Raw genomic sequence first — 27,920 nt, forward strand, 5'->3', positions numbered from 1 at the left:
CAATCCCCCATTACCTTTCTTTATTTTACTGTCCAGATTAGCAGAAGCAATAATAATAATAACTCATACATATAGCTCTTAGAGCTGAGAGCCTTGTGTGACAAGAAAGGGTAATGAGGGAGTTGTCCGGCTTTCTGACTCATACATATGAAGGATCATTTCTTAGCAGATTCACTTTAAAGTGTTTTCTAAAACCAATCTTGCGCACCTTGTTGCAGGTGGAAGAACTGTAAATGGCCTCAGTATCTGGTATAGGGCAACAAGACTACTTATAGGTGCATACACTGAGCCTACATTTTTAATACTACCATGTTAAAATTTGTTATTACGTTCATACAAGTAGTCAGAAATAGTGGTCTGCAAGCAAAGTCTGCTATGGCAATATTGAAGCTCCCCCAGAAGATGCCTATATCCTTATAAATAAACGTAATATTAGATAACCATGTTATATATTTATGAGCAATTTGTAGTGAACATTTATGTTATGTCTACTCCTGCTTTTTCTGGTCATTCAGAGTCCGCTGTCAGAAGACCCTCCCTCCTATAATGCTTGGTCAAAGTGGATCTTTTTGATTTATATCAGCATAACAGACTCCTAAAAAGTAGGCCTATAGCACTCTGATAGCCTTCTAAATGTTAACCAGCTACATTTGCCTCCATCTGGATGTACTTTGAAAATACCTATTTTTTATTTAAATATCATGTCTTTCAGTAAACTAGCTTTATCAACTAGCTTTGTCAAAATGTTTTTATTTTATATAGTACTTTATAGACCAAGCAGAATTAGAGGATGTTTTAAAAACCCAACAAGATTGCATTTCGAAGCATCCCACGAATAAAAGGTAGATTAAATATAATTAAAAAAGGTAAATTACATTGAAATATTGAGACACTTATAAAAGCCTGCAAATATCCACACATTAAATTAGAGTAAAATGCTATTAAACATAACTTATATAGAGAGCTTGATTGACAATAAACAGCACAGCATTGTCAGCATCAGTCTTATATTGACTAAAGATTTAGTTGAGTACAATAGCAGATCTATATGCAAGAGAGTCAAGGAAAATTTTTCATATTCATTTTGAAATTTGTGATTTTAGTATTTTCATAGACAGACTTGAGGAGAGAGACAGAGAACACATTAGGAACCACAAAGTCAACAAACAACACTGAAGAGCTTAAGGAAATACAATATCAAGCAGGAAAGCAGTGAAGCTAAGCCAGTATAGGGGTGACATTAAGAATCAGTGTTAAAGCTAACATCTACAATATTTTAGTTCTGTGGTAGTCAAAACTCTTAAGACATAACTCATTTTAAGGCTGCATTCTGAAATTAGTGAGTAATGAGAATAGTAATACCTTTTTGTTCAAAATCACAACCTCTTCTAAGTCTTCTGCAACACTGACTGGGAATGAGTGCAGTTGGAAAATGGCAAATTTTTACATAATATAAGTAATTACTGGCCATTGAGAAACAAAACAGAATTAATATGTAAGTGTTTTCATGTGATTGTGATGTTTAATTCTACATAGTTAACTGTAATGCAAGTACAGGATTTTCATTTAGGCACACATCTGTGTAGGTGCAAACATTTAGAGCTGTACTTATGATTCATGAGGAGATGTGTAATATTATGTATTTCTGTGTGAGAACCATTGCAGCACATTACTCTATGCTTTACCTAGAGTTTTTTTTTTAATTAATTGCTTTGTTTTTTTGTTCTCTTTTCTTGCCCTAATTAGCTTGCCAACTCAAAAGGATAAAGGCTGTGAGAAAATGGATTTAGTGTCAGGAACTGTCTTCACAGTTACTCTGTTCACTTGCATCATCTTCCACGCTGCAGCTCAGGAAAAAGACTACACGGTACGAGAGGAGCAACCAGAAGGCTATTTCATTGGCAACTTGCTAAAGGACTTAGACATAGCACTGGACCCAGATGTCAAGCTGTCATCCCCGCTTCGCTTTAAGTTGGTTTATAAAACTGGTGACATTCCCCTCGTACGGGTGGAAGGAAACACAGGGGATATTTTTACCTCTGATCGTATTGACCGTGAGAAGCTGTGTTCAGGGGTCTATAATGAGAACCGCTGCTTCTATGAGGTGGAAGTAGCTGTCCTGCCAGATGAAGTGTTTCGGCTGGTGAAGATCCGCTTTCTTATCGAGGACATTAATGACAATGCCCCACTGTTCCAGTCTACTGTTATTAACATTTCCATCCCTGAAAACACTGCCATCAACTCCCGCTATCCAATTCCTTCTGCTGTGGATCCTGATGTGGGAAGTAATGGAATAAAACACTATGAATTAGTGAAGGTGAGTAAAACAATTAACTATTATTGTGTCTGTACACTACTCAGATGTTATAAGTGCACTGCAACAAATTCTTTTTTGACATTACTGTATGAAAAAAATCATATCCATCCACCAGTCTATAGAGAAACAGCAAATGAAAAAAGAAACACAAAATGAAATAAAAGAAATACAAATTATGTGTAAACAATGCACTATTAGCGTTTTCTGCAGTAGGCTGTGTTTATGTTTCTTATAGTAAAATCATATTTAGTCCTGGTTAAGAAGTGTCTTTTTCAGTCAAAGTGAATATCTGCTGTGTAGCTACAGCAAACTGAGCTTTTTCTAAAAGACGTTCACATGCACAACATTAAAATGAAGATATATAATTTCAGACCACAAGTAAGTTTAAAATAATTATGTAGATTTTTTAATGGAAAATTAAGAAGATTTATAGATAGCATGAAAACTATCCTTGTAGCAGTGGTAAGGTGCTTAATTAACCATAGTAAAAACAGGTTTCCACTATTGTGCATTTCTGTAAATCACTAGTCGTACTTTTTCTTTATTTCATCCTTGAGTCTTTATTTCTCCTAATGCTATATAGGCCATTGTCTTACATGGTTGCAGAAATAAATATACTCCATTTCATAACTGTATAGTGGAAACGTGGCCATGAAGGATCAGATAGCTACAGCAGGTCAGATAATGTATGTATTGTCAAAGCTTTTCACACAACACATCTGCATGTTCTTTGTATACTTCAAAACAGATTAAAATGCATGTTGTCTCAATTTGAGTGGCATAGTGTTTGATAAACCTGATCTGTGATTCTCCTGTAGGCATACAGTAACAGACCCAAAGGTATTTTTGCTTTACTTGAAACAAGTGAAACCATTTTGCCATTATAACTATGGATGTCTTAGGCAGTACAGAGGATGGATAAGTCACATTAAGGCACATAGTAGTTTTGTGCACATGCTAAAACCAGTAATGCTAGTTTTTAGTCAAGACGTCAATTATCTCCACTTTATTGCTTGCATTTTATCTTCCATTTTGGAGGTAGGACTTGTGTTCTGAGGGCCATTTTTAAAGTGAACATTTGCCTACTGAGGCCACACATAGAACTGTAATGCAACTGCAATGCGTAAAAATAGTCAAGTACCAAAAAATGGGTAACTGATTTCCTTATGTGCCACATCCTGGTGTACTCTGAAGGTAGTATAACCTTACATTATAAATTGGCACACTGTAGCTACACCGCAAAGGAATTTAAATTAGCATCTGTCAGGATATATAAAATAAATTCAACAGCTAACAATGAAGACAAAGCTAACCCTTAAGCTAACCCTTTGTCTTCATTTCAGTATCCAATGAGATTTGAAAAGAGTGTGTCACTCATACATTGAGCATGTTACTTTCCTTATTTGGGAACTGATCTTTCTCTTTTCTGGGCTTGTACTACACCTTGTTGTCCAGTCACTTAAGAGAGACACAAAGGTTCAAACATAATGGCTTAGTGATACACTGGTATGCACTACTCCTATTGGCTCTGGGTGCCTGAGTTGAATTCCTCACTTGGTCACTGTTTATGGGAAGCTTGTATATTTTCCTCATGTATGTGCGTTTGGGTGTGTTCGCGTTTCTTTATGTACTACAGTTTTCATATTCCAAAGACATCATTTGCATTGCGTTTCTAAACTGTTCTGATTTGTTTGTGTGTGTGTGTGTGTGTGCTATGTCATGGTCTGGTGCTGGAATAACATACATATAAATACATATAAAAACCAACATCTACCTGTCTGCTTTTCACGAGAAAACTGCTTAATGGATTTAGATCGGGTTTCTTTCTATAATTTCCTTGAACATTCTGGTTGATTTTATGACTTCTCTCATTGTACAGTATTATAGTTTGGTTTGAGGCACCAATTTATTTCCGAGACAGGTTGTGAGCTGAGGGGAAGGGGAGGCGGGACCTCAGGATTAGGGAGCTGGGCGGGGCCATCCTCAGTCACATGCCAGCATTCGTTCAAGTCACTCAAGCTCTTGCAACATGTTGGAATGTGCCTTGTCTCGGTTTAGCTAGTGATACCTGTTTATTTAGCAGACATTATCATCTAGAGATTGTTAAAGTGTAGTGTTTGATGTTTTTGAGGGAGAGATCACAGCTACATGTGTTTTAGAGGATACCTGTTCATTAGCAGAGATATCACAGCCATGTGCTCTTCTCCCCAGGTGGGGGTCACTCTCCCATCAGAGCTGAACACTATCAGATACGGTGGCAATGTTTGACATTGGTGCGTACCTACCTTCGGCTTGGCCAGAGATACCTTGACAACTTTTTACATTTTTGGCAAAGAGATCACAGCTACCTTTTCACCCCTGATTGAAAAACCAAAAATATTGTATATCAAGAGGCCTTCGGATACAAAAGCTATCAATGTAAATTCTTCTCAATACAAATTATTACATTTTTTAAAATTTATTTTGTTGATTTTTAAGGTTGTTTTGTTCCACTACTACATGGGCAGAGCTAAGGGGGATAGCTAGTTGGGTATAGAAATGAATGGATGATTACAAGTTTCCTACCTTTGCAAAGTGGGGTATAATCTGTAGGAGGCCTGCAGCGCTTTAGTTTCATAACATGCTAAAGTAAAATGTGAGTTAAAGCTTTTAAGTATCCTTGCCCTCTTAGAAAGTCTACTGTAAATGTTGCACATATGTGTATTTGACTTTATTTACTCCATACTTTTTAGTGGTTAGTTGATGTACAGGTATCAGGTATTATTAAAAACAATTCAAAATGCAGCTGCCAGCCTGGGATATATTACTAAAAAGAGATGAATTGGTACATTTTTTGTATTGCAAAGTTAATTGTTATTGTTCAATTGATGATCGAGAGGAATCACTTAAAAACTGAAGGTCCTTGCCACTGTTATTTTACCTCACATTTAACATTTATATATAAAAGCATCATGTTACTTGTTTATTGTATTTACATTCATTTCTTATGTAGCTGAGATTGAGAATCAGAATATATTTAAAATGTACAATACTGTCATTTTCCATTCTGCCTTCATAAAGTGAACTTGACGCTGTAAAATTGTATCCATGTAATACAAGTACTGGGCTGTTGCGTGCCTATTGCTATGATCTGCGTAGGCCTTTGCAAAATACTGAAAAGATTTTTTTATAATATTGGCTTCTGTTAAAATGTTTATCCAGGATTTTGTGAACTAAATTTTGTCATTGTCATAGAAGGGGTTAAACTCTTGGTGAAATTCTATCATGTCAAGTGACTAGGAGCAAATTAATACTTTTAGGCAGAGGAATGTTACAACATGCAGTATATAATTAGAAGCACTTCATATTGTAAGTTACCATGCAGCCATGCATGTTACATGGTTTGGAGCTGATCTGGATCTCTGCAGGTTTTGCTGTTCACTTACCCACATAACAGTTTTGTGTTTCTCCACTGCACACTTTTCCACTAGATCTACATCAAACAAACCCAATTGATGTGCTCAGTTTAGAACAGGCTTTTTAAGGACCTAAATGTATTTTTTGCGGTAATGCCCTCTGTGCTTCAATAAGTGTGATGCTGTGCTGTTATTCTATTAAAATGTGATAAAAGCACTCTTGGTGACATTTTTAATAATGGTGCAAAGTTACAAAATCGTCAACTTTTTTTTTTTCGTTTTCCTTTTTTCCCCCCGAAATCTGACCAGCTCAGTATGGTGGTAATAATGCTGCTTATTATATCTGTAGAAAAAAGGCAGTGATAAATGGTTTAAGGTAAGGCTCTAATTGCACTAGAAGAGAATGAGAAAAATTAATGGGTGCCTTTTTCAGTACAAAATTAAAGAAGCATATCTTTTTTGAGGATGAATTTATTCATTGTATAAGAACAAAAGTATGGTAATCTCAGTGGCATTATATATCCCTCATATTAGGTAATTCAAATTATATAGCAGTAAACTTCATAAACTGATTTTTTTTATGGAATACAATGGCAGGCATAAGTCTGACTGCCTTCTATATGTGTTCAGCTGTTGCTTGAAATCCATATTTGTATAGTATAGCAGTTGAGCATAGGTGGCCTTTTAATTTCCATCAAAATCAGAATATAGCACTGCATTTACTAACTCCTGAGCATGTTAGGTTTATTAATCAGGCACACACCCATTTACCAATACAAAATCATGATAATTCTGGATGGAACACCAGCACTACACAGACAGCAACACTCCATCATACGTGGTGAATTTAGAGTTACCAGTTTTCCTGACTTACACATATTTTTGCTGTGGAAAGAAAACTGGAATGCCCAGAGGAAGAATCTGTACAGTGACTGGGAGAATGTTCAAACTTCACACAGGTAGCGAGTACACTGATGGCTAAACCTATATTGTTGGTGCTGCTTCTCCTTTAGTAGAGCCTGGCCCTGACTGCCACAAGCGAAAAGAAAAATGCCTAGCTTGTTGGTATAAATGTGTTGTAAGCAGAATTTGTATATATTGGCGGACACATTTTTCTACTGAGAATGCAGCATATTGCATCCTGGAAAAAAATCCCCATAAATCTGGTCGAATTAGATGAATATGAAGTGATTGTAAAAAACAGTCCCCTGATATTTTAGGTTTTATGCAGAAACCATATGTTACAGCAGAGTGTACCACTGGGAGTAAATGATGCAGGTGACTATCAAGGTCACAGGAGATGATCACATACCTGACCACAGACAGAGAAGATACTTTTGCTCATTTTACATTCTCTCATTACTTGTAAGCACCGTCTTCAATACGCCTTCGTAAGAGGTGTTAATTGCACCTCTATTTCAGTACAATTTGACAAGGCTATCTGGGCAGCAGCGTGCTTTCTTGTCACTGTCTAACTGCTTGTATACAACGCTGGCTCAGGACTGTTAGGATTTGTCATCAAACCTTATTGTATTTTGGGCCTCTTTTACAGGAGGTGCACATATCCAAATGTTTTCACAGTGCATCCAGTAAACAATTATTCCAAGAAAGTGAACTCTTGAGCTTTGAAGCAGTGATTATTGCTGATGTCATTTCTTATGATATGCAGATTTGTAGAGAGATAAACTTTTATTATGGATTATTCTAATATGATGGGCTTCATATTTGCTGTTAAGTATTGCAGGTAACAGTGTACAGCTTTGATTTCTTATTGTGGCAGATATTAAATCAGAACAGTATGCAGTTAAACCTCAAGCATATTAAACAAACAAAATACTTGACTTGTGACCTTATACATATTCATCTATTTACCTTTCCGAGCTTACTGCCAGCCTACAGAGGGTAGGCCTTCTTCTCATGAAATAATTGTGCACAATTATGAAAGTCTAACAAGCCAAAAAAATGAGTCTTTGAGAATGTTTAGGTTTTCCAAGAATTCTCTTAAACAAGATGCAGAATATTGTTTTTTTCTTGTCCATACAGGTATATATTATATAAGGTAATATTCATTGTGTGGGGTGTCACTGCTGGCATCTGGGCCCAAATGTACTTCAATACAGACTGAAATAAAGATTGGAACTTCAGGAGTAAATAAAATACCACAATAATGTTATTGACAAAGTCTTACAAACTAATGCAATTTACTCCAGTTGAATTGATTCTAGTTACTAGTATGACTAGTGTGTGGCTCCTCTCTGAGACTAGGCCTGGCTATAGTGCATGCATGCTTAAGTCCAAGGTGCAAACAAATGGTCTCCCTAATTTGATGGATCATGGAATTCCAGTTTGATTTGAGAGAACTAGACTTAACTGAATTTTACCAGTTTTTCATTTGAATTTTGCTTTAAAGAAAAATATTGAAAAAAGTACCAGTTTCTCAAGTGCAGGATCATGGAGAACTGGAATATATTCTAGTTCTGTCTTCACCCCATCACATTCCCAGTCAACCTAACACATTGACTGACTTTGGATGACATTGTTCTTCATAGCAATGCTTCCTTTGTTAAGCAGATATTTCTCTACATGGCTGTGTTGATTCTTCCAAGGATTTGACTCCGCTTGCCTGGTGTAAAGGAACATCTTGACTAACTGGACATAAAAGAACATTTCAGTGATAATGAGCCAAAGAAAGAAATTCAACAAAGGAAAGGAGACCATTCAGTCCATTAAGCACGCTTCCTTAGGCAATAGCTAAGCTGTCCCAATATCTACAGTACATACAGCTTAATGAGCATTTGCTAAGAGTGTTGTGAATGGGGTTATGGAGTTGCTAGAAAATGTAGTTTGTCAAGTTCCTGTTAATAAAATTCTATAATGTTGGTACAAAAAGCCTAATATTTCAATATCAATAAATATTTAATTGGGAAGACAGTAGCTTATGGATACATCAGACAGTGCAGAGATAACCCCATGCACACAGTAAGTCATGTGCTGGACACACAACAAAACAAAATAAAATAGAGCTGCATGCATTAGAATAATGAGTTGTGCCCTAGATGGCGAGCTGGAGTGAGTGGAGTTTGCTGGCAAGGGGGCAGTACACCCAAAACCCTATATACTAGAATGGCACACTAGTGAGGATTTGAAAGTGGTCAGGAAAGTATATTTTCTCTGCTGCCTCCTAATTTAAGGGCCATATGGTGCTTATTTACTGACAGAAATGTTGAAATGATCTGTGTGGAGAACCATTACATCATAAGCTGGTGGGTGACCAGTCACTCTGATTCCTCTATTTAGTATAGTAGATGGATTTGTTTCTATAGAAATGTTGTTATTTAAACATATTTTCTGTTCTTTCTTAATGTTTTCTCATTCTGAATCAATTATCAGGCATTAAGTGGAATTAAATGTGAAAATTGATAGCATCAAAATCACAATAATCCTATCAGAATTCTAATTAAACTCAACTTGTTTATCCATTTTTTAGGTAATTAGGCAAACATTAAACCCTTTAATGGCTGCAAAGAAAAATAAACAAGTTGAATGTTTTAGAGAGTTGATGATGAAAGCACATTGAGAAAGTTGCAATGCAAAAGGATACATAGGATGTAGTGTTGGGCTTAAGCAAGCTTATGTGGCCTGTATAACTCTAAAGCCCTCCATTCTTCAGAAACAGTTATTCTTGTTCCAGAATGAAACAGCAATAAATAAGTTGAAGAAAAGTGTGGGAAGATGGAGAGATCTTATCCATCAACTTTTATTATGTGCTTAAAGTGGGACTTCGAGTTCATCCCCATAGCAGCAATATGTCTTGCTTTGCTTAAGAAAGTAAAGGTGCACTTCTGGTGGTGGCTTTAAACATACACTTTATAACTTTTTTGTAGGAATATAATTTAATTGATATACCATTAAATACTAAAGGTTTATGTGCCACCGGCCAAGGAATGTACTAATGCACAGGAAAATTTCATAAAACATAAAAAGTCACGTCATACTGTTATGAAAACTCAGTGATGAGAAATAAACCCAGCACTAGCAGCAGTAGTTCCAGTCAGAGTATGACATCGCTCCACGGTGGAACACTCATGCAATGTTCGGTTCTTCGAATACATTTGAAGGTTTATCTTTATTGACCCTTATGAAATAAAGGCTATAGTGGAGGGAGCATGAATGTAACACACAGCATATTTGAAAATAATGAAAAAAAAATCCTTCTCTGGATAAAGCAAAAAAGTCCCTACACTTTCACCTAGTTACTGGCAAGTTTTTATTTAGAAATTTGCTTTGGTTGTGTATTCTATTTTTTAACTCATTAGAAGCAGACATGGCATGTGTTTAGTAATGGTTGTACAGGAGGAAGAGATATCTGTTTCTACATAACATCTGGGTACATTACTCACGTTACATTCAGGACTAAATATCTTGTGCAGCAATCTGGCTAAGGATGATTGGGCATCTATTATTATACTGTATTTAGATTAGATTAGATAATCTCCATTATCCCATGGAGAAGTTTAGATGCATACAACAGCATAAGCACAGAAAGCAAAGACCCACAGGACAAATAATACAATCAATCAATGGATAAATAAACAAATAAATCCAACTTCATTAAAGGGTGTGTTTGTGTCCTGTATCTATCCAGTTGCTATGTCTCTGTCATTCCAACAGAAGGTGCATCATAAACATTAAGAATATTTTTATGAATCCCATACCACAAGGGATATTATAGACATATGTATTTTATTGCCATTCCAACTGATGATGCATCACAAACATTTGTAAAAAAAAGCATTTCATTAATACAGATATGTTTGTGATGCACCATCATTTTATTAGTACATGCATTACAAAAACATATTCTGATAGATGGTGTGCTGTAATTGTTAATGCTGAAGTCCATGTTAATTTGTGAGATTTCAACCTGTATTAGATGTGTAGCACAGTTAGTAAGAAAATTATAATGAGCAGAAATTGCAAAACAAACTTAAAAGAGCATAAGAATTTAGTTTGGGAAGTCAAGAGGAAGCACTGAATTGCCTGATAGCAGTGAGTTTAAAAAATCCCATGAGGCGCTTCTTAGCACACAGTGGTGAAATGAGCCTGTGGCTTAAAGTGCTCCAAGAGAGCGCCTCCAGGAGGGGATGGAGAGGATTTTTTATTTATAGATATTTAGCACAAATTACACATATTGAAGACTTTTGAAGATCCCTGTTCTGTAACAGCTTTGTCAGAACTTAACATTTTCTTTTGACCCAACACTTGCACCATCTTGTATGGATGAGTCTCTCAGCAATATAACAGTTCTAGATTAATTTCTTTCAGGACCTATGTACTTACATACTCTTGTTCATGGCGTAAAAATCACACACATCTGTGGACATATTTGTTGATGTGTTTATCTTGACATAGTCCATTATGGCAGTTTGGTACTTTTTATAATTAATGTATAATTCCATGAAGGAAAAAGTCCCCACTAAAAACAAACAGACATGTATTAGGCCAGAGAAAGAAAACTGCTCTCTGGGGAACAGCAGTCTTTAGGGGTTTAGCATAAACGGCATTCTGAAAAGAGCATTGTCTGTATTTATAGTATTAAGAGTAGATTTTGCTCTGGGATGTCCTTTCAGCCACACATATATTAATCTGTATAGCTGGTGAAACCTTATTATAAGACTATAAGGCTCCTTAAGAATGTATCTAATAAAGGTCATAAGGAAAGGCAAGACATTTGGAAATCAGTGTGGATAATAATCTGCCACTAGTGAGGAATACCCCTACATATACACAGTACTTGATGCTTTCAGAGCACTGAATTAAATGAAAAGTATTGGAAAGCTAGTATAGTATTAGACATAACACCTGTAGCCCCTTTGATGTGCCAGAGAATTTCAGCAGGCACAGTAATTAGTGGAACAGGTCATGAGGTCATGGCTGAGGTGTATGTATAAACAAAGAAAGATCAGTGCAAAAAATACCAAACACTTTTTAGAAGTGTTGAAGGCAGAATTTTCTGTAGAGTTTCAAAGACATAAACAGAAGATTTTTGGAGTTAATTTCATTTTTCAAAAGGGTCTACATATGAGAGGAGAGCCCAACTGAAATATCAGGGATGAGCAAGTAATCAAAAAGAATATTAAAATTATTTAGACAGTTTTCAATGTGCATGTTGGTTAGTGATGGTGCCCTGTTTTGAAGGCACTATATTAAACACTGATTGACTGATATTGTATAGACTTTAGGTTTATTTTCAGTTTCATGTCAAATCTTAGATAAATAAATCAACAGGTACATTTTTTCAGCGTTACGGTAATTTCATCAGATTTATAAAAACCTCAAGTTAATCAAAAGTTTTCATTAAATGCAGCACCACTGTGTAATGTAATTCTTCTCGCAAGATGAGTTTTATCAAAAGGTAAGTGGAAGTGCACCATATGTGGTCTTTTTAATGTCTTTTTAATGAATTGTATTCAAATGATGTTCTTACTTTAAAAGTGAAAAAGAAAAGTTTTTTTTTAGCTTTTTGCAAGTTTTTGTAAGCTTTTCAAAACAATTCTCTTATCAGCTTGAAAATCATCAGGCCTCCTGAGGTTTAAATTAGACTTGGCAAAATGAGGTTTACTTCAGCCTCAAAGAAAGGTCTGTCTAACAGCCTTAAGAAATAGGGTAGGCTTGCGATCACCTAATATCACAGCTTGTATCTCTTGGATGCTCTGTGAAACTCTTGCACACTGATCATTTGTCTGTGTTCCTCGTTTAGTCTCAGCATGGGGCAGCAGCATTAACCATGGATTAGCGCAGCAGGTTCATTTAGATCGACAGAGATATTTTGAAAGTAACATCTGCAGTGCTGAAAAATGAGACATGCAATGTTCCAGAATATTTATATAACAAATCAGCAATTAATGTCAGTGTTAAAAGATAGTCACATTTTGTTTTGTTTTAGTTTGTATTTTTGATAATCAACTAGACATCATAATCAAAGATTCCTCTACAAAAGACAAGGTCATCTTTATGAATTTAATACTATGCATGGCTAGAGAAAGCTTTTTTATGAGAGAGACTTTACCATTTAAATCAGACAGCCTTTCCACTCCTTTACACTGTCAGTTGTAGTTAAGTATAGAGAAGTGCACTCAAGGTCATGTTCAGGTCTTTATTGTTATTATTATTATTATTTTTCTATTTCAGGAGTGTATAGTATATTCTATCATTTTACAAATCATTAGTTTTTAAACTTTTTCATTCACATAGTCTCAAATGGAGATATATTTACAAAGCTCCAATACAGCCACAAATGTTTTTAGCTGCATACACGAGAAGGCTGCAGTGACTCGCCTTTCAATAAATCAGTTAAACTTTAGACACACACTGCCTGCTCTATAATATCTGTATTACAGGTCTCCCTCTAGGGATTCGAGACATATCAACTTAATCTGAAGCTTACTGCCGCCAGGGCTCATCTTCTCTATGAGGTTACCTGCACAGCACAGGAGACCTTTAGAATAAATTTGTAAATGTTTCTGTTACTATGTTTATTCCATGCATATGTCATCATCTTTGTTGTTGTTATTATTATTATCATTACTAATTGTACTAAATAATTCAATGTAGAATAACTAGTCTGCATATTTGTAGTGACTGCAGAATTGAGTCCAAGATTGGGCTTATTCAGTGAATTCTTAAAATTTAAATTAGTGGTAATTACTAAAAAATAAGTAGAAAATGAACCAGACAAATACAGTGGAGAGGTTTGTATGAAAAATGGAAACTAATTCTGTGTCAAAATGAAATCACTGATTTGTTGAAATAGCTCATTTGAAATGTCAGAGTTGCCTGTACTCATTAATGTAATGCTTCCTTATTATCTTTACACTATTAAAAGATCTCCAGCATAAAAAAAGATTAGACCTGCACACTTCAGTAATGAAAGTGTGCGATGTCTGTTATAAAGGACAGAAACGAAATGAACCAAAGAGCTGAGGCTTGGTACTGTAGAGTTCGTTATGAAACAGCTATAATTTGGCCAATTAATCTGCCGCCTAAAAAGCTACACTCTCTATGTCCTCTTTTATTTATAAACTATATTTGTTTTACATTCATTCTGATTTCTTTTATTGTCTGGCCAACCTATTAAGATGAATGCTCACTATATATTACAATTAATTGGTAAAGTTGCCCTTTCTTATTTTAGCATCAGTAAATAATTCAGTGATTGTCCCCTAAGCCGCATACCAAGGGATTCATGCTTTGTTTCAGATTTCTCAAAACTGGTGGGCAATCAGCAAAGTTAGTATTTTAGTATTAGGTATCAGTTGAATGACATTAACTCTGCCTTGTTTTTGTTGTGCATTGGCTAATTAAATGTGTCTTCAGCTTTATCAGATTTTCTTTCTTCCCCCAATAACCGTGACTTGAAATTTGTTAAGATTGTGTTGCCATAAGCCTGGGACTTTCAGTTATCTACAGGGTAGTAGGAAATACATTTATTTTAAAGGACATTAGTCCTTTAGATTAGAACACACCTTGAGACATTTATTTCAGGTTGGAGAGCTTGCTTGCTTCGTATTAAAGTGACCCTCTTAGTATGATATCTAGGGAGATTCATGGAAAATTGTGAGTGCCAAATCCCCCCCGCCCCATCCATAATTTTTCATGTGACCATCCAGTAGACAGTGATTTCTTTGTGTTTAGTAATCATTTATTATCAATTTTAAGTCATAATAGAAAATAATATTAAGAAAAAATATGCAGAGCAAATACAAGAAGTTTAAAATGAATTTTTAAATATTTTTTTTTCTCATTGCTCTGTAATGACGTACTTTCTGTGCCGTGTAACAGCCAAAAATAGCGATTTGGAAAACATCATCAAAACAAATCTAAAGCAACTGAAAAGCCTCTCAGATTACATATTTTACAGTGGCTCGAGGAATCATTTTGCTGCCTCCTTTTTGAAAATCTTCTTTGTTCCTGAAATCTGAGGACCCTGCTGATATTTTATATAGGAAAATTGCAAGTCTGAGGAGGAGAGTTAGACACTTGAAGAAGACTCCACACACAAAGTATTCTGTTTTTCAGTCTTTTTTGTATCTGCCAGTCACTAAAGAGCTGAATTACTCCATTGCGGCCTTCTGCTGCTACACATTCATTGAGTTATTCTTTGCAGTGAGGAGTCTTGTTTTATTTTTACACCAATCCAGTTCTTTCATCCTATCATTTCACACCTATAAGTTGCCAGTTCACTTAACTGTGACTAGTAGCTTTAGAGAAAATGCTTATCTTTGGCCTCTGTTTCATACACAATAAAAGTAAAATGTTTCAGTGCTGCCTCTAATACTGTTTTTGGGTATGAAATCTGCTACATTGTAAATTTCTATTGACAAATGTAAAGGTAAAACACATACTTGTACACCTCTGCCATTTTAATGAAAGAAAAGGACTTGAAATTGTTATTTGGGTTCATTATGGTCCACATCCAGAAAATAAATTAGAATGAAATGAATGTTAAGTTATATTGCACACTGAGCCCAAGCAAAAAGAGGTTATATTTAAGCTACTATATAACAGGATAGTGAGGAAATAGCATTAAGTATGATGTGCAGTTGTAAAGTTCATATTGCAAGAAGAACATACAGTAGCAGCAGTAGAGAAATTCCAAAGAAAAATGACTAGACTGAAACGAGGACTGTAGGCTAAGCTAAAAGGAAGGACTAAAGGAGTTGAATCTTTTGAGTTTAGTAAACCAATTAATTAATTATATATGTGTTTAAAATGAAAAGAAAAATTAAGGAGGTGGTTCCCAGCTTTTACTTTTAAGTATGTTATTGTAACAATTACAGAGTGGAACAAAAGCTGGATTTAAACAAATGCTAGAAATTATTTTCTCACTCAAAGAATTGTAAAATATGGAGCCAGTTGCCTAGCAGCATGGTTGAATGTAATACCTTTGGGACCTATAAGTCTTGTCTCAGTATTATTGGGAAACACGAGGTGAATAGGAATAAACAAGCCATGCTGAGCTGCTCATTCAAAAGTTTTTTTAATTACTTAAAGGTTACATTATTTCTATCCTTCAAACCCACAAATGAAGTTTTAAATGTATGAAAAATACAATTTGGATTGTTAAATGAAACAGAACCACACTAGAGATTATATAAGTCTTCATAGTATGATTTTCTGGTGGTGCCTCACCCCTTTATTCTAAAAAAAACAAGTTTCATCCATTGTCATTGTGATAATGGTTTACCGAATACCCATTGTGTAAACGCTCACTTCCTGAGTTATAAGCGCACCCTATTTTTTCCATTGCTCTCTCATTTATATACAAATTTTAGAAAACCATCCTGGGCACTGATACTCCAGTCACTATCACACTGCACTATATCACTTGGTCTGATAGTTTTAAAACCCCTACCCCAAATTGAATCAACTTATCCATTTTCCATACTGTGTCTATCTATATGAATCAAATGATTGAAAACAGATTAATGAATTTGAAAATTTTGAGTTGTGTTTCCTTATTACAATATTCATGCCTTTGTTCACTTATCACTGTGTAGACTCCTGCATGCCATCTTCAAATTAATGTTGGCTTTCCCTTACAGTTCAAAAACTTGGTGCATGTCTGACTTTTAAGTGGCTGGGCACATACGTAATTCCGCAAGGTGGACTGGTATTCCATCGGGAACTTGCTATTTGCCAAATGTTCGTGGGACTAGCTTTGATTTTGTGTCTCACTGAATATGAAAACACTGGTTAGGTGTATGGTTTAGATTTGTAAGTTATTGCCCCGCATTATATCCTATGTTTGGAGTGGGTCCATATCACAATATAGCTCCAGAGTCTGTAAATTCTGATGTAATATCTATAATAATATTTGGTAATATCTATAAATCCATTTTCTAAACCCTTTTAATGTGTCCTTGACCCTATTTCCTATGATTGTTTAGAAAGACATGCATTAATTCCACCCTTAAATTTTGGTGGTTTCAAATAAAAAAAGAGGAGAGTAGGGCTGTCAAATTATAAAAAAAGTTGGGTTAGAATACTCAATATTAAAAATAAGTAGCTATTCATATATATTTGAAAATAGGTTAAAATGAGTATGTGTACAGTTATATTTAACATGCCTTTGCATGCTTCATTGTTATTAATATTTTTTTCTTTTTTGCTCATGGTATGTCCACAAAACATTCAGTGCTTATGCCTCATGCCCTGATGCAGCCTTAACTTGGAAAATGGGATTTTCTGTACATGGACAGTGATATAGACAAAGAGAAAAGTGGAACTGGCCTGTAATCCTCTTTAATAAAACCCCTGTGTGCGTCCAGGTGTCCGTGTGTGTTTGTCTTCTGGTGAAGTGCGCATGTGCGGGTCCACATGGCACGTGTTCAGTCTCTTCCTGTGCATTCCCTGTGTGTGCAGAGAGAGAGAGAGAGACGAACACAGGTGCGTGCGCGTGAGAGACATGCACGCACGCACACACCCACACGCACGCACGCACGCAGGCAGGCAGGCTCGAGAGACAGTCAGGCACACACACATACACACACATGCACACACACACACACACGCACACACACAGGCCCGCCAGCACACACACACACACATGCAGGCCCGGGACAGAGTCAGACACACACACACACACACACACACAGGCGCACGCGTGCATTGTTGCAATGTTACTTTTCTTGGTTGTTTATTAGATTACGGATTTTTCAAATGTTCATTTTTTCCCCTGTGCTTAAAACTCATTAAAAAAGGTGTTTTTAGCAAGCGGGTCATAAGGCTATAGTGCGAACTCTTGCAGTGTTAGTTTTCTCTGTTGTTCAAGGTTTTCTTAGTGTTATTCAATGTTTTTACATTTAGTTTACTATTAAGCCGTGCATTCAATGGTATAATTAACTATATTTGTGTATAAAATCTTAAAAAATATATATATTTACATACAGTTCATACGGTCTGGAACGGAATAATTGTATTTACATACAATCCTATGGGGGAAATTACTTCGGTTCCACCAAGGTTCCACTGTATTACTGTCTGACAAAATTACAGGAATTTTACGGAAATACAAACCAGTATTACTGAGAGAGAAAATTAAAGGCACGCAGTGATGCATATTACAGCCACATACAAGGTCCCTTGCCATTTAATATCGACTGTTCCTACTAATGTTGATGCACTACTGTTCTAGCGCCCGTTATTGTAACGGGCTTAATGTCTAGTACATGTATAAAAAGCTATGTAAAATTGCTCACAATTACTTAAACATCCATCCATTGTCTAGCCCGCTGAATTCGAATACAGGGTCACGGGGGTCTGCTGGAGCCAATCCCAGCCAACACAGGAACCAATCCTGGGCAGGGTGCCAACCCACCGCAGGACACACGCACACCAAGCACATACTAGGGCCAATTTAGAATCACCAATCCACCTAACCTGCATGTCTTTGGATTGTGGGAGGAAACCCACGCAGACACGGGGAGAAAATGCAAACTCCACGCAGAGAGGACCCGGGAAGCGAACCCGGGTCTCCTAACTGCGAGGCAGCAGCGCTACCACTGCGCCACTGTGCCGCCCATTACTTAAACATGTGAAACATTAAACACACTTATTACTTTAGTCCTTTGTACCCTGCCCCCTCGTCCAGCCCTCTGCTTAGCTATGTGCCCTTTTGGTCCATGAGTGTGATAGACGTGAAATCAGTGTCTTATTTATATTTTAGTCAAGACATGTTGAGTTTGTGTTCCTAAAATGTAGTCAACTGAATGTACTAAATATTGCATTGTAATGATATTTAAGTATTTCCTCATCCATCCATCCATTTTCCAACCCGCTGAATCCGAATAGGGTCACGGGGGTCTGCTGGAGCCAATCCCAGGGCACAAGGCAGGAACCAATCCTGGGCAGGGTGCCAACCCACCGCAGGAGACACGCACACCAAGCACATACTAGGGCCAATTTAGAATCACCAATCCACCTAACCTGCATGTCTTTGGATTGTGGGAGGAAACCCACGCAGACACGGGGAGAAAATGCAAACTCCACGCAGAGAGGACCCGGGTCTCCTAACTGCGAGGCAGCAGCGCTACCACTGCGCCACTGTGCCGCCCATTACTTAAACATGTGAAACATTAAACACACTTATTACTTTAGTCCTTTGTACCCTGCCCCCTCGTCCAGCCCTCTGCTTAGCTATGTGCCCTTTTGGTCCATGAGTGTGATAGACGTGAAATCAGTGTCTTATTTATATTTTAGTCAAGACATGTTGAGTTTGTGTTCCTAAAATGTAGTCAACTGAATGTACTAAATATTGCATTGTAATGATATTTAAGTATTTCCTCATCTACTTTTTTAATTTGGCAAACATTTTTATTAACAGCAACTGAAAAATTTCGCTACTAAGTAAAATATTGTACACAGAAAATTTTTAAAATAAATCGCAAAAAGTATAAGGTATAGTTTAAACAAAAAATGTTTTGGAAGGTAGATGAAGTGTGCAGAACAGCCCAATTTAATAAATTTGTAAAGAAGGGTGCCAGTCAAGTGCTGCGGTGGTGGTCCAGTATTCAAAGAATGACATACATAATTAAACTAAATGGGATTCTTTTCCCCCATTATAGTTTTTAGCAAAAATGTAACATATGTAACATTAATACTTACAGTATTTTACATTATGCTGTTTTTTAGGATTTATATTTCAAGCCAGCAGTCTTGAAAATACATGCATTGGTTGACTAATATGCTTTCCTGACACTGAAAATATTCTTGAAAATGGCGATTTAAATGACATTACAATAATACTAGAAAAGTAAGAAATATGGTAGTTTTTTTCCCATTATGTTTAATGAGAAAGGAAATCAGCTTTTGTTTGCTATGATGAATGCATAATGGTTTAAGCATAAAGCATCAGCAAATCAGAGATCTCAAGTTCAAGGGTGAAATGGAACAGGATCAGGGGCAAAATATATTTTTATGGCGTTGAAGACATGTTTAAAATCTGTTATTAGTACTAAACTAATTAGAACTAAAAAGAAGAGTCCGAAAATGTTGAACCGCCTGACCATTTCATAAATGATAACAAAATACAGAAGTACTGCAGCATATTGTATCTGGAGAAGCCCAATGCCAAAGTTGGTGCAAGGTAAAATAAAGGGCAGTTCTTTTGCAAACAAATATAAGGATTTGTCTTCGAATAAGATTTTTTTCATATAGACTTGAATTAAGTTTGAATAATGATGATTCATATGGCAGCCCTAGAGGAGACCAACTTCCTCTCACTATGTGATAATACTAGTCTTCCCGAAATGTCAGGAAAACTAACAAACTGGTTGTTGTTGTCTGATGGTGGCAGAGAGTTAGGAACATTCCATTTTACTTAAATGACTGACTATCAATTGATCAGCAGCTTCCTATTTGTGGCCACTCTTGTCACTGGTAATCTGCCTTAGTCTATGGAACTGTAGTAATTCTAAAACTGATTTTTTTTGTTACTCTGATTTTTCTACATGTCAAAGATGTAAATGCTAAGTTAATTAATGACTGATGAGCCCAATATGTACATGAATATTGCACTTCACCCAGCCATTCACAGTTGAATCCTGCCTTGCACCTAATGTTTTCAGGATAGGCCACACCCACCGTGACCATAAAATTAGAATAGGAGAGTTTAGTAAATGTCTGAGTGGATATTATTATTAAACAGTAGGTCAGCTGCAGGTTGTAATTCTTCTCACTACTTCATTTGATTGTTTCTGTTTTAAATATGTAAATATGTGAATAATTATGTTACTCTGAACAATAAATTTCAAGAAAAAGAATGGGATGACTAACGTATACATCAAAAGTTTGTTTTTTGTTTGAAACAATCGGTTATTGAAGGAATTTATATGCAGTTAGGGAATTCCCATGAGACAAACAACAACACAATAGACAGACTAGTTGGAATTCCTGATCATTGTCAAGCATTTCATGTACAGATGAGTGGTGCTGGTCGTCACATGTACCATAGACATGTTTCATAGGCTTCATAGGCAAGAATTCTTAGACTCTTGCATCCTAAAATCTTTTTTTTTACAGGATAGGGGTATGCTGTGTCTCCTCTGTGTATTTTCCTTTCTGAATATTGTTTAACAGAAAGTACAAAAAGACCATGGTTTAAATATAAAGGAAAATTATCTATCAACCATGCACCGCCAAACATTATCATTTTCTGAGCGGTAAATTTGTCTGTATGTCTGAGTGATTTTCCTCAGAGCTTGCATTTGCCATGTACAATTTTCATTTCTTTTCAAAAAAGAGTGATTGTATATCTCTACCTTCAGATAACAATAAAAAGCTGGATAGGTTTATTTGTAGACCTTGATAACAACATGTTAATAAACCAACTATTGACACTCCATAGCACAGCAAAAATAAGTTATCTTTATGCATCTTTCTTCCTTTTTGGGTCATGATTTAGACTTTTCTTCTGTCTATATTTGGTAAAGTCATATAGTCTTTTGTTTGTTGGGCTTCTTACACCATGCTCATTGCTTCTTCTTGCTTGTAGTTGAGAGGTCAAGGATTTTTGTTGGAACCTTACTGCTGGGGTATTATTCTGTGGTAAATCCCAGGTCACCATACCATGTACATGTATTGTATGAGTCTTTTAACTGTGATGAAAACCGTACAGTTTCCTTTTTAGTTTTGGGTTCTGGCTCATCTCTTCATAGTTTTTTCCATAAAATATAGGCACGGAATATCAGGGGAGGATTCTTGTTATTCTGTTGCAGGTGGGCACCATCCTGGAGTCAAACCAATAACCTTGAACTGAGCAGCCTAGTCGTGAAGCTGAAAAACAACAAAATTAAGCTTCTTAGTTAAGGAGATGTTCTGGGAAACTGGGATTACTCATATATTCACTCTTGTTCAGTGTATCATGGTCTCATAATTTTTCACAGATCAATATTACATTTCACTACTACAGTACAGTCATCCACTTTTAAGTCACTTTTCCTCTTTTAATGAAATTGCAACATGCTCATATCTTAAAGGCAGAAGTTCACTTTGTGCTTGGGTTTTAATCAAATACCTAATCCATACCATTCTTGGTGTGGAGTGAAAATATTTAGCCTTCTAACTAAGAGTGTTTTCAGAGTTGGTGAATTAGTGATATAACTGCATTGTTAATAATGTGTAACTGGAGCACTACTTGACTGCATTATACTATGTGTAAATATAATATAAAAGGAAAAACTGGGACATATTTATTTGTATTTTCACATTCTGCAATTATAAAAACAGTCAACAATTACTCTTGAGTTAAGTTAGTGTCCACCTTTTTTAATAAATGCTTTTAAGTCTCCTACCTTAAATATTTTCTACAAGGGCTACCTTTTAATCCCATTGTTTGTTTTGTTTTGTATTATTCTTTTTATGTTGCTCTTCATGTTTCTTTATTAGGACCTGCCTTTATAGAATCAGGTGGCGTAAATGCTTTTAGCATGGGAACATTTTTTTCTTTTTCACTTTGTCCTAGCCAAGAGAATAGCTACTATTACCACAACGTAAAGCCAGAAATTAACTGAGAGAAAAAAGAGAAAAGGGCACTGTAAATGTGCAGTATGTATGTCAGTGATGGCTCTTCTGCAAATATTTTGCTGTTCTACTTATATTGTAAAAACATGCATATTAAGTTAAATGGTCACTCACTTGGTGTGGGTGAACATAGGTTTTTGCTCAAATGTGTGGTGCAGTGGCCATAGGCCTTTTATAGGCTAGCTCTTGCCTTGTACCAGAAACCTCTGGGTTTAGAGAGTTTCAGTGGACGGATCAAAATTAGAATTTTTATCCGATCTAAACTCTATATATTGTGAACTTCTGATTCTTCAGGAACCAGAACCCACTCATTATATAACCATATATCTGTTCCTACATTAACAACACTGGTGTTGCTTAAGGCAGCAAGTAAGTGAGGTCTTTCCCAACACAGAAAGGGCACAGGGTATTTTTCCATAGTTGGAAAACACACAAAAACCTCAAAGATAATCAGCATTGCTTAATAATTTAAATCTAATAGAAAACAAACATCCCTTTTCTTAATTTCTAAGACTGTAGGGTAACTTCCAAAGTTCGCATAGAAGATAACAACTTGGGAGTTAACAATGTTGAGGTGCTGGCAGAACTCATTGCTATATATTTTATATAGCATTATCTGTTGTTGGTAATCTGTACTCATGTCATTCCGGATTCACAGGTGTGGGAAGCAGGAGATGATCCTAGAAGTAGAAATTTCCAGCCTCAAAGCTGGAAACAACCCCGAACAGGTGCTAATTCATTGAGATAGCATTCACTACCATTCCCTCCCTGGGCCAATTTATAATCACCAATTAACCTGATCTGCATATCTTTGGGAATATGGGAAAAAGATTGACACAGACATAGAGAGAACACGGACATCTCACATAGGCCATATTCAGGTATAGAAAATGAATTCAGGAAAATAAATTCATGAGACAGCAATGCTTCTCTCTGTGCCACCAAACTGCCCATTATTAGAAATACAGTATGTAAGTTAAGTCTAATTCTCTGTTAGATAAAAAACATTTCCAAATGCTGGTCACACCTCATATTAAAAGTACTGTGTAGCTTTTACATAAAAGCATTATTTGTTGCTATTTCATTAATCGTAATATACTGTATATTTGTTTTCACACTTTGTTATGTATAGCAGTCTCACTCTGTATCAAAAGGCCAAATCTATCTTATTATTTATTAAGAGACAACCATCTAATGTATGATTCACGACAGCTCAGTTCTTCCCTCTGAACGTTCAGAGACTATGCATGTACTTTGCTGGTGGGTACAACTGGGTTGTTGCCAGAAACCCTGCAAGTGTAGTCAGACGGTGCTCTCTGCAACACACCACTGAGGGCCCAGGAAGAGAAACAAAATCATTATCAGTTTCTGTTTTTTATATTTAATTTAAAAGCAGTTATTTTACAAGTGTATTTCTGCTAAAAAATATCCTTATTCAAACATTTCAACATAATTCTTTCTAGGCCATCCACAAAAAATAGTAGACATGAGATAGATAATATAGAAATACATTTTGTGCCTGCCTTACAATGGCAGGTTTGTGTTTATTAGTTTAGGGAAAGTATTTTTTACAGCACATATGGTTAGTTTTAATAAAGTGTTGACAGGGAAAACATTTTTTTTGAAAGCTTGCTTGCAAATGTGAAATTATCAGCTGATCAAAAATTAACCCTGGCTAATATGAATACAGAATGTTTTCTTTAGACTAACTTGAAGTCACATTGTTGACAATTTAATATGAACATTCAAAACGTGTTACAGTGAAGTATGCCATGGTTTTAATTTCCACGGCTGGCTGAGCAAACACTTTTGTCCAATAACTTTTAGCATTTTTCCATTTGAGCTAGGCTCCTATTAGGTTGTATTAATTCTGAAACAATGTGCAATATTTTGTAATTTTATCATGGATATACAGTATTCAGGAAATTAACGTAAGCTCATTTTCAAGAAAATTCACTTATTTTTAACAGCTTAATAAGTGAAGAACCTTTGCATGCTCACATCTGTTAATTAAGAACTGAACCACTTATTTTCAATTACATATATTTCGGTTTATAGCCTACTTAGTAAAAAGAATTTCATCTTCCATTAAAAATCACCTGAACATTACACTTTATCTAGTCTTCTATATAATCTCAGTGTTTTTTGTTCAGTATAGTAATATTTTGACTTACAGTGGTGCCTAATGGATGAAAGGCTCTGGTGACAGGCAGAAACAGGGGATGTTAATTTTTTTTACCTAATGCACCAAAGTGCTCGGCATCACATATTTGGATTTAATTGCTCACATTTCATTAGGAATTCAATTATCAAACTTGCTGTTCTCTTTAAGCAACACTGCAAAATATAAGCATATAGCTGAATGTGAAAAGAAAACCCTACTTTTTTGGAACATTTGATCTATGAGGTTGACATTCTTTGTGTTCTGCTGTTTGTGACAGTGTTGATGTTTTTTTTTTTTTTTCTAAATGTATGTTTGATGTGTAAACATATAGAGCTTGCATATTTCAGCTCAGGGCACAATGCAATAGAAAAATAGAATATCTGGGTAAAGCTGGTTAAAACTAGGTTACGCAGATTTATTTAGCCACTTGTAATGCTTAGAAGTAAACAGTCAGGAAAAGCTTGTTTTTCATCCTAGACTATGGTGTGCCATTTAGATTTACTAATGCTTGTATAAGCCATTTTCTACATGCCTAATAATTATAAAAATATAAAAAATATAAATTTGCATGAAAAATGTCTATAGTTCAATACTGGTCTCTCTGCAGATTTTATTGAGTTATGTTCTTTTTTAAGAAATTAATTGTTTTTTTTTTTGGTATCTTCTTTCCACTGATAGAGTGTAAGCGAATTTGGGCTGGACATTATTGAAACCCCAGAAGGAGATAAGTGGCCACAGCTTATTGTCCAGCAAAACCTTGACAGAGAGCAGAAGGACACCTTTGTAATGAAGATCAAAGTGGAAGATGGCGGAAATCCTCCTAAGTCTAGTACTGCAATTTTGCAGGTAACCATCTCTGATGTGAATGACAATCGGCCTAAGTTCAAGGAGAGTGAAGTTGAGGTAAATATTCCTGAAAATGCACCTGTTGGGACTTCAGTTACCCAGCTTCACGCTACTGATTCTGACTTGGGAATAAATGCACAAATCTTTTTTTCATTTAGCAACCAAATCTCCAATGCAGCAAAAAAGCTTTTTGCAATTGACAATGCCACTGGTCTTATAACAGTTAAAGAACCACTTGACAGGGAAGTAACCCCAGTCCATAAGCTGATAGTTTTGGCCAGCGATGGTAGCTCTACCCCTTCAAGAGCTACAGTGACTGTCAATGTTACTGACATCAATGATAATGTTCCTTCTATAGAAACAAAATATATTATCAACCTTATCAATGGGACTGTTCTGTTATCAGAAAAAGCTCCACTTAACACCAAAATTGCACTGATCACAGTGACGGACAAGGATGCTGATTTGAATGGAAAAGTTACTTGCTACACTGATCATGATGTTCCTTTCAGCCTGAGGCCTGTTTTTGAAAACCAATTTTTGCTAGAGACAGCAGCTCCTCTAGATTATGAAGCCACTCGGGAATATGCTATAAAAATTGTTGCTTCTGATTCAGGCAAACCTCCACTGAATACTTCTGCTATGGTGCTCATAAAAATCAAGGACGAAAATGACAATGCGCCTACATTTACACAGCCTGTTATTGGACTTTCTATCCCAGAAAACAATGCTCCAGGCACGCAGTTGACAAAAATCAGTGCAACAGATGCAGACAGTGGCCGCAATGCTGAAATTAGTTATTCTTTGGGTCATGATGCTCCATCGGTCTTCAATTTGGATCGCCGGACAGGCATCCTATCTGTTGTGCGCCGATTAGACAGAGAGAAGCAAGACAAATATACATTCACAGTTGTCGCAAAGGATAATGGAATACCTCCTTTGCAAAACAATGTCACTGTGATGGTAATGGTCCAAGATCAAAATGATAATAGCCCAGCTTTTACTCACAATGAATACAATTTCTATGTTCCTGAAAACCTCCCGTTGTATGGCACCGTGGGGTTGATCACAGTGACTGATGCCGATGCTGGTGATAATGCAGTTGTTACCCTTTCCATACTGAATGGCAAAGAAAATTTCATAATCGATCCTAAAACTGGAGTCATTAAACCCAATATCACTTTTGACAGAGAACAGCAGAGCTCGTACACATTTGTAGTTAAAGCTGTCGATGGGGGTCGACCTCAACGTTCCTCACTTGCCAAAGTCACCATCAATGTTGTGGATGTGAATGATAACAGACCTGTCTTTGTTATTCCTTCATCGAATTTCTCCTACAATTTAGTCCAATCTACTACCAGCCCTGGTTCTGTGGTGACCAGAGTATTTGCAATAGACAATGATACAGGCATGAATGCCGAACTGCATTACAGTATCACAGGCGGTGTTTCCCGGGGATTATTTGCCATTGACAAAATCACTGGCAACATTACGTTGCAGGAAAAAATCCAAGCTGGAGATCAGGGCTTACACAGGTTAGTGGTCAGAGTCAAAGACTTGGGACAGCCAGAGTCACTTTATGCCATAGCATTGGTTCATCTCTACATCAACGAATCAGTGGCAAATGCTACCTACATCCAGGAGCTTGTACGCAAAAGCATGGAGACACCATTGGACCGGAATGTAGTTGATGGCGTTGTGACTCCTCAAGCAAATGGCTATGTAATTGTGGTCATTGCCATCATTGCTGGTACAATGACTGTCATTTTGGTCATTTTTGTTACCGCCTTAGTGCGCTGCAGGCAAGCACCCAGGCATAAAGTTGTACAAAAGGGAAAACAGAGTGGTGAATGGGTGTCACCTAACCAGGAGAACAGGCAGATCAAGAAAAAGAAGAAGAAGAAGAAGAGGTCACCTAAAAGCCTTCTCTTAAACTTTGTTACAATTGAAGAGTCAAAGCCGGACGATCCAGCACATGAACATATCAATGGCACCTTGGATCTCCCAGTGGAGCTGGAAGAGCAGACTATGGGAAAGTACAACTGGGCCACAACACCATCAACTTTTAAACCAGACAGCCCTGACTTGGCCAAGCACTACAAATCAGCCTCTCCTCAACCAACATTCCAGATCAAACCTGAAACCCCTGTACCTCCCAAGAAGCACCATGTCATCCAAGAGCTGCCATTGGATAACACCTTTGTGGTGGGATGTGACTCGCTGTCCAAATGTTCTTCCAGCAGCTCAGATCCCTATAGCGTCTCAGAGTGCAGCTGCCAAGGGGGCTTCAAGACCACAGGGCCCATCCATACAAGACAGGTAATTTGAATCTTTCTGGTTTTAAAATGTGTCCTACTTTTGTTCTGCCTTCTCCCTTTTCTTTCTTTCTTTCTTTCTTTCTTTCTTTCTTTCTTTCTTTCTTTCTTTCTTTCTTTCTTTCTTTCTCCTCATGGGGTGGGAGTTGGGTGGAAATGATCGAGTTTGGACGAAACACACAAATGTAACAAGCGTTTAATTGTGTAGGACCAGAGGGAGAGGAATTAGAGCCGTTTCTTTGGCCCGCAGGTGAACTGAGTGCTAAGTGATTCTTACTGGCAAGAATTTCATCTGTAGGTGG

The 27,920-nt window shown here is 36.5% G+C and overlaps 1 protein-coding gene across 5 annotated transcripts in view; it reads left to right on the forward strand.

Moving 5' to 3' along the window:
* The window catches only part of pcdh11 (protocadherin 11), a 992,866-nt gene that overhangs the window by 21,791 nt on the left and 943,155 nt on the right, over nt 1-27,920 (forward strand). For all 5 annotated transcript variants that reach the window (XM_039765778.1, XM_039765777.1, XM_039765780.1 and 2 more), the window contains exons 2-3: nt 1,747-2,317; nt 25,136-27,622. In XM_039765778.1, coding sequence (XP_039621712.1) covers nt 1,781-2,317; nt 25,136-27,622 — 3,024 coding nt within the window. In that variant the 5' untranslated portion in view covers nt 1,747-1,780. The remainder of the gene's footprint in view (nt 1-1,746; nt 2,318-25,135; nt 27,623-27,920) is intronic.

This window comes from Polypterus senegalus, chromosome 10 (assembly GCF_016835505.1).
Source record: "Polypterus senegalus isolate Bchr_013 chromosome 10, ASM1683550v1, whole genome shotgun sequence".
Taxonomy (NCBI): Eukaryota; Metazoa; Chordata; class Cladistia; order Polypteriformes; family Polypteridae; genus Polypterus; species Polypterus senegalus.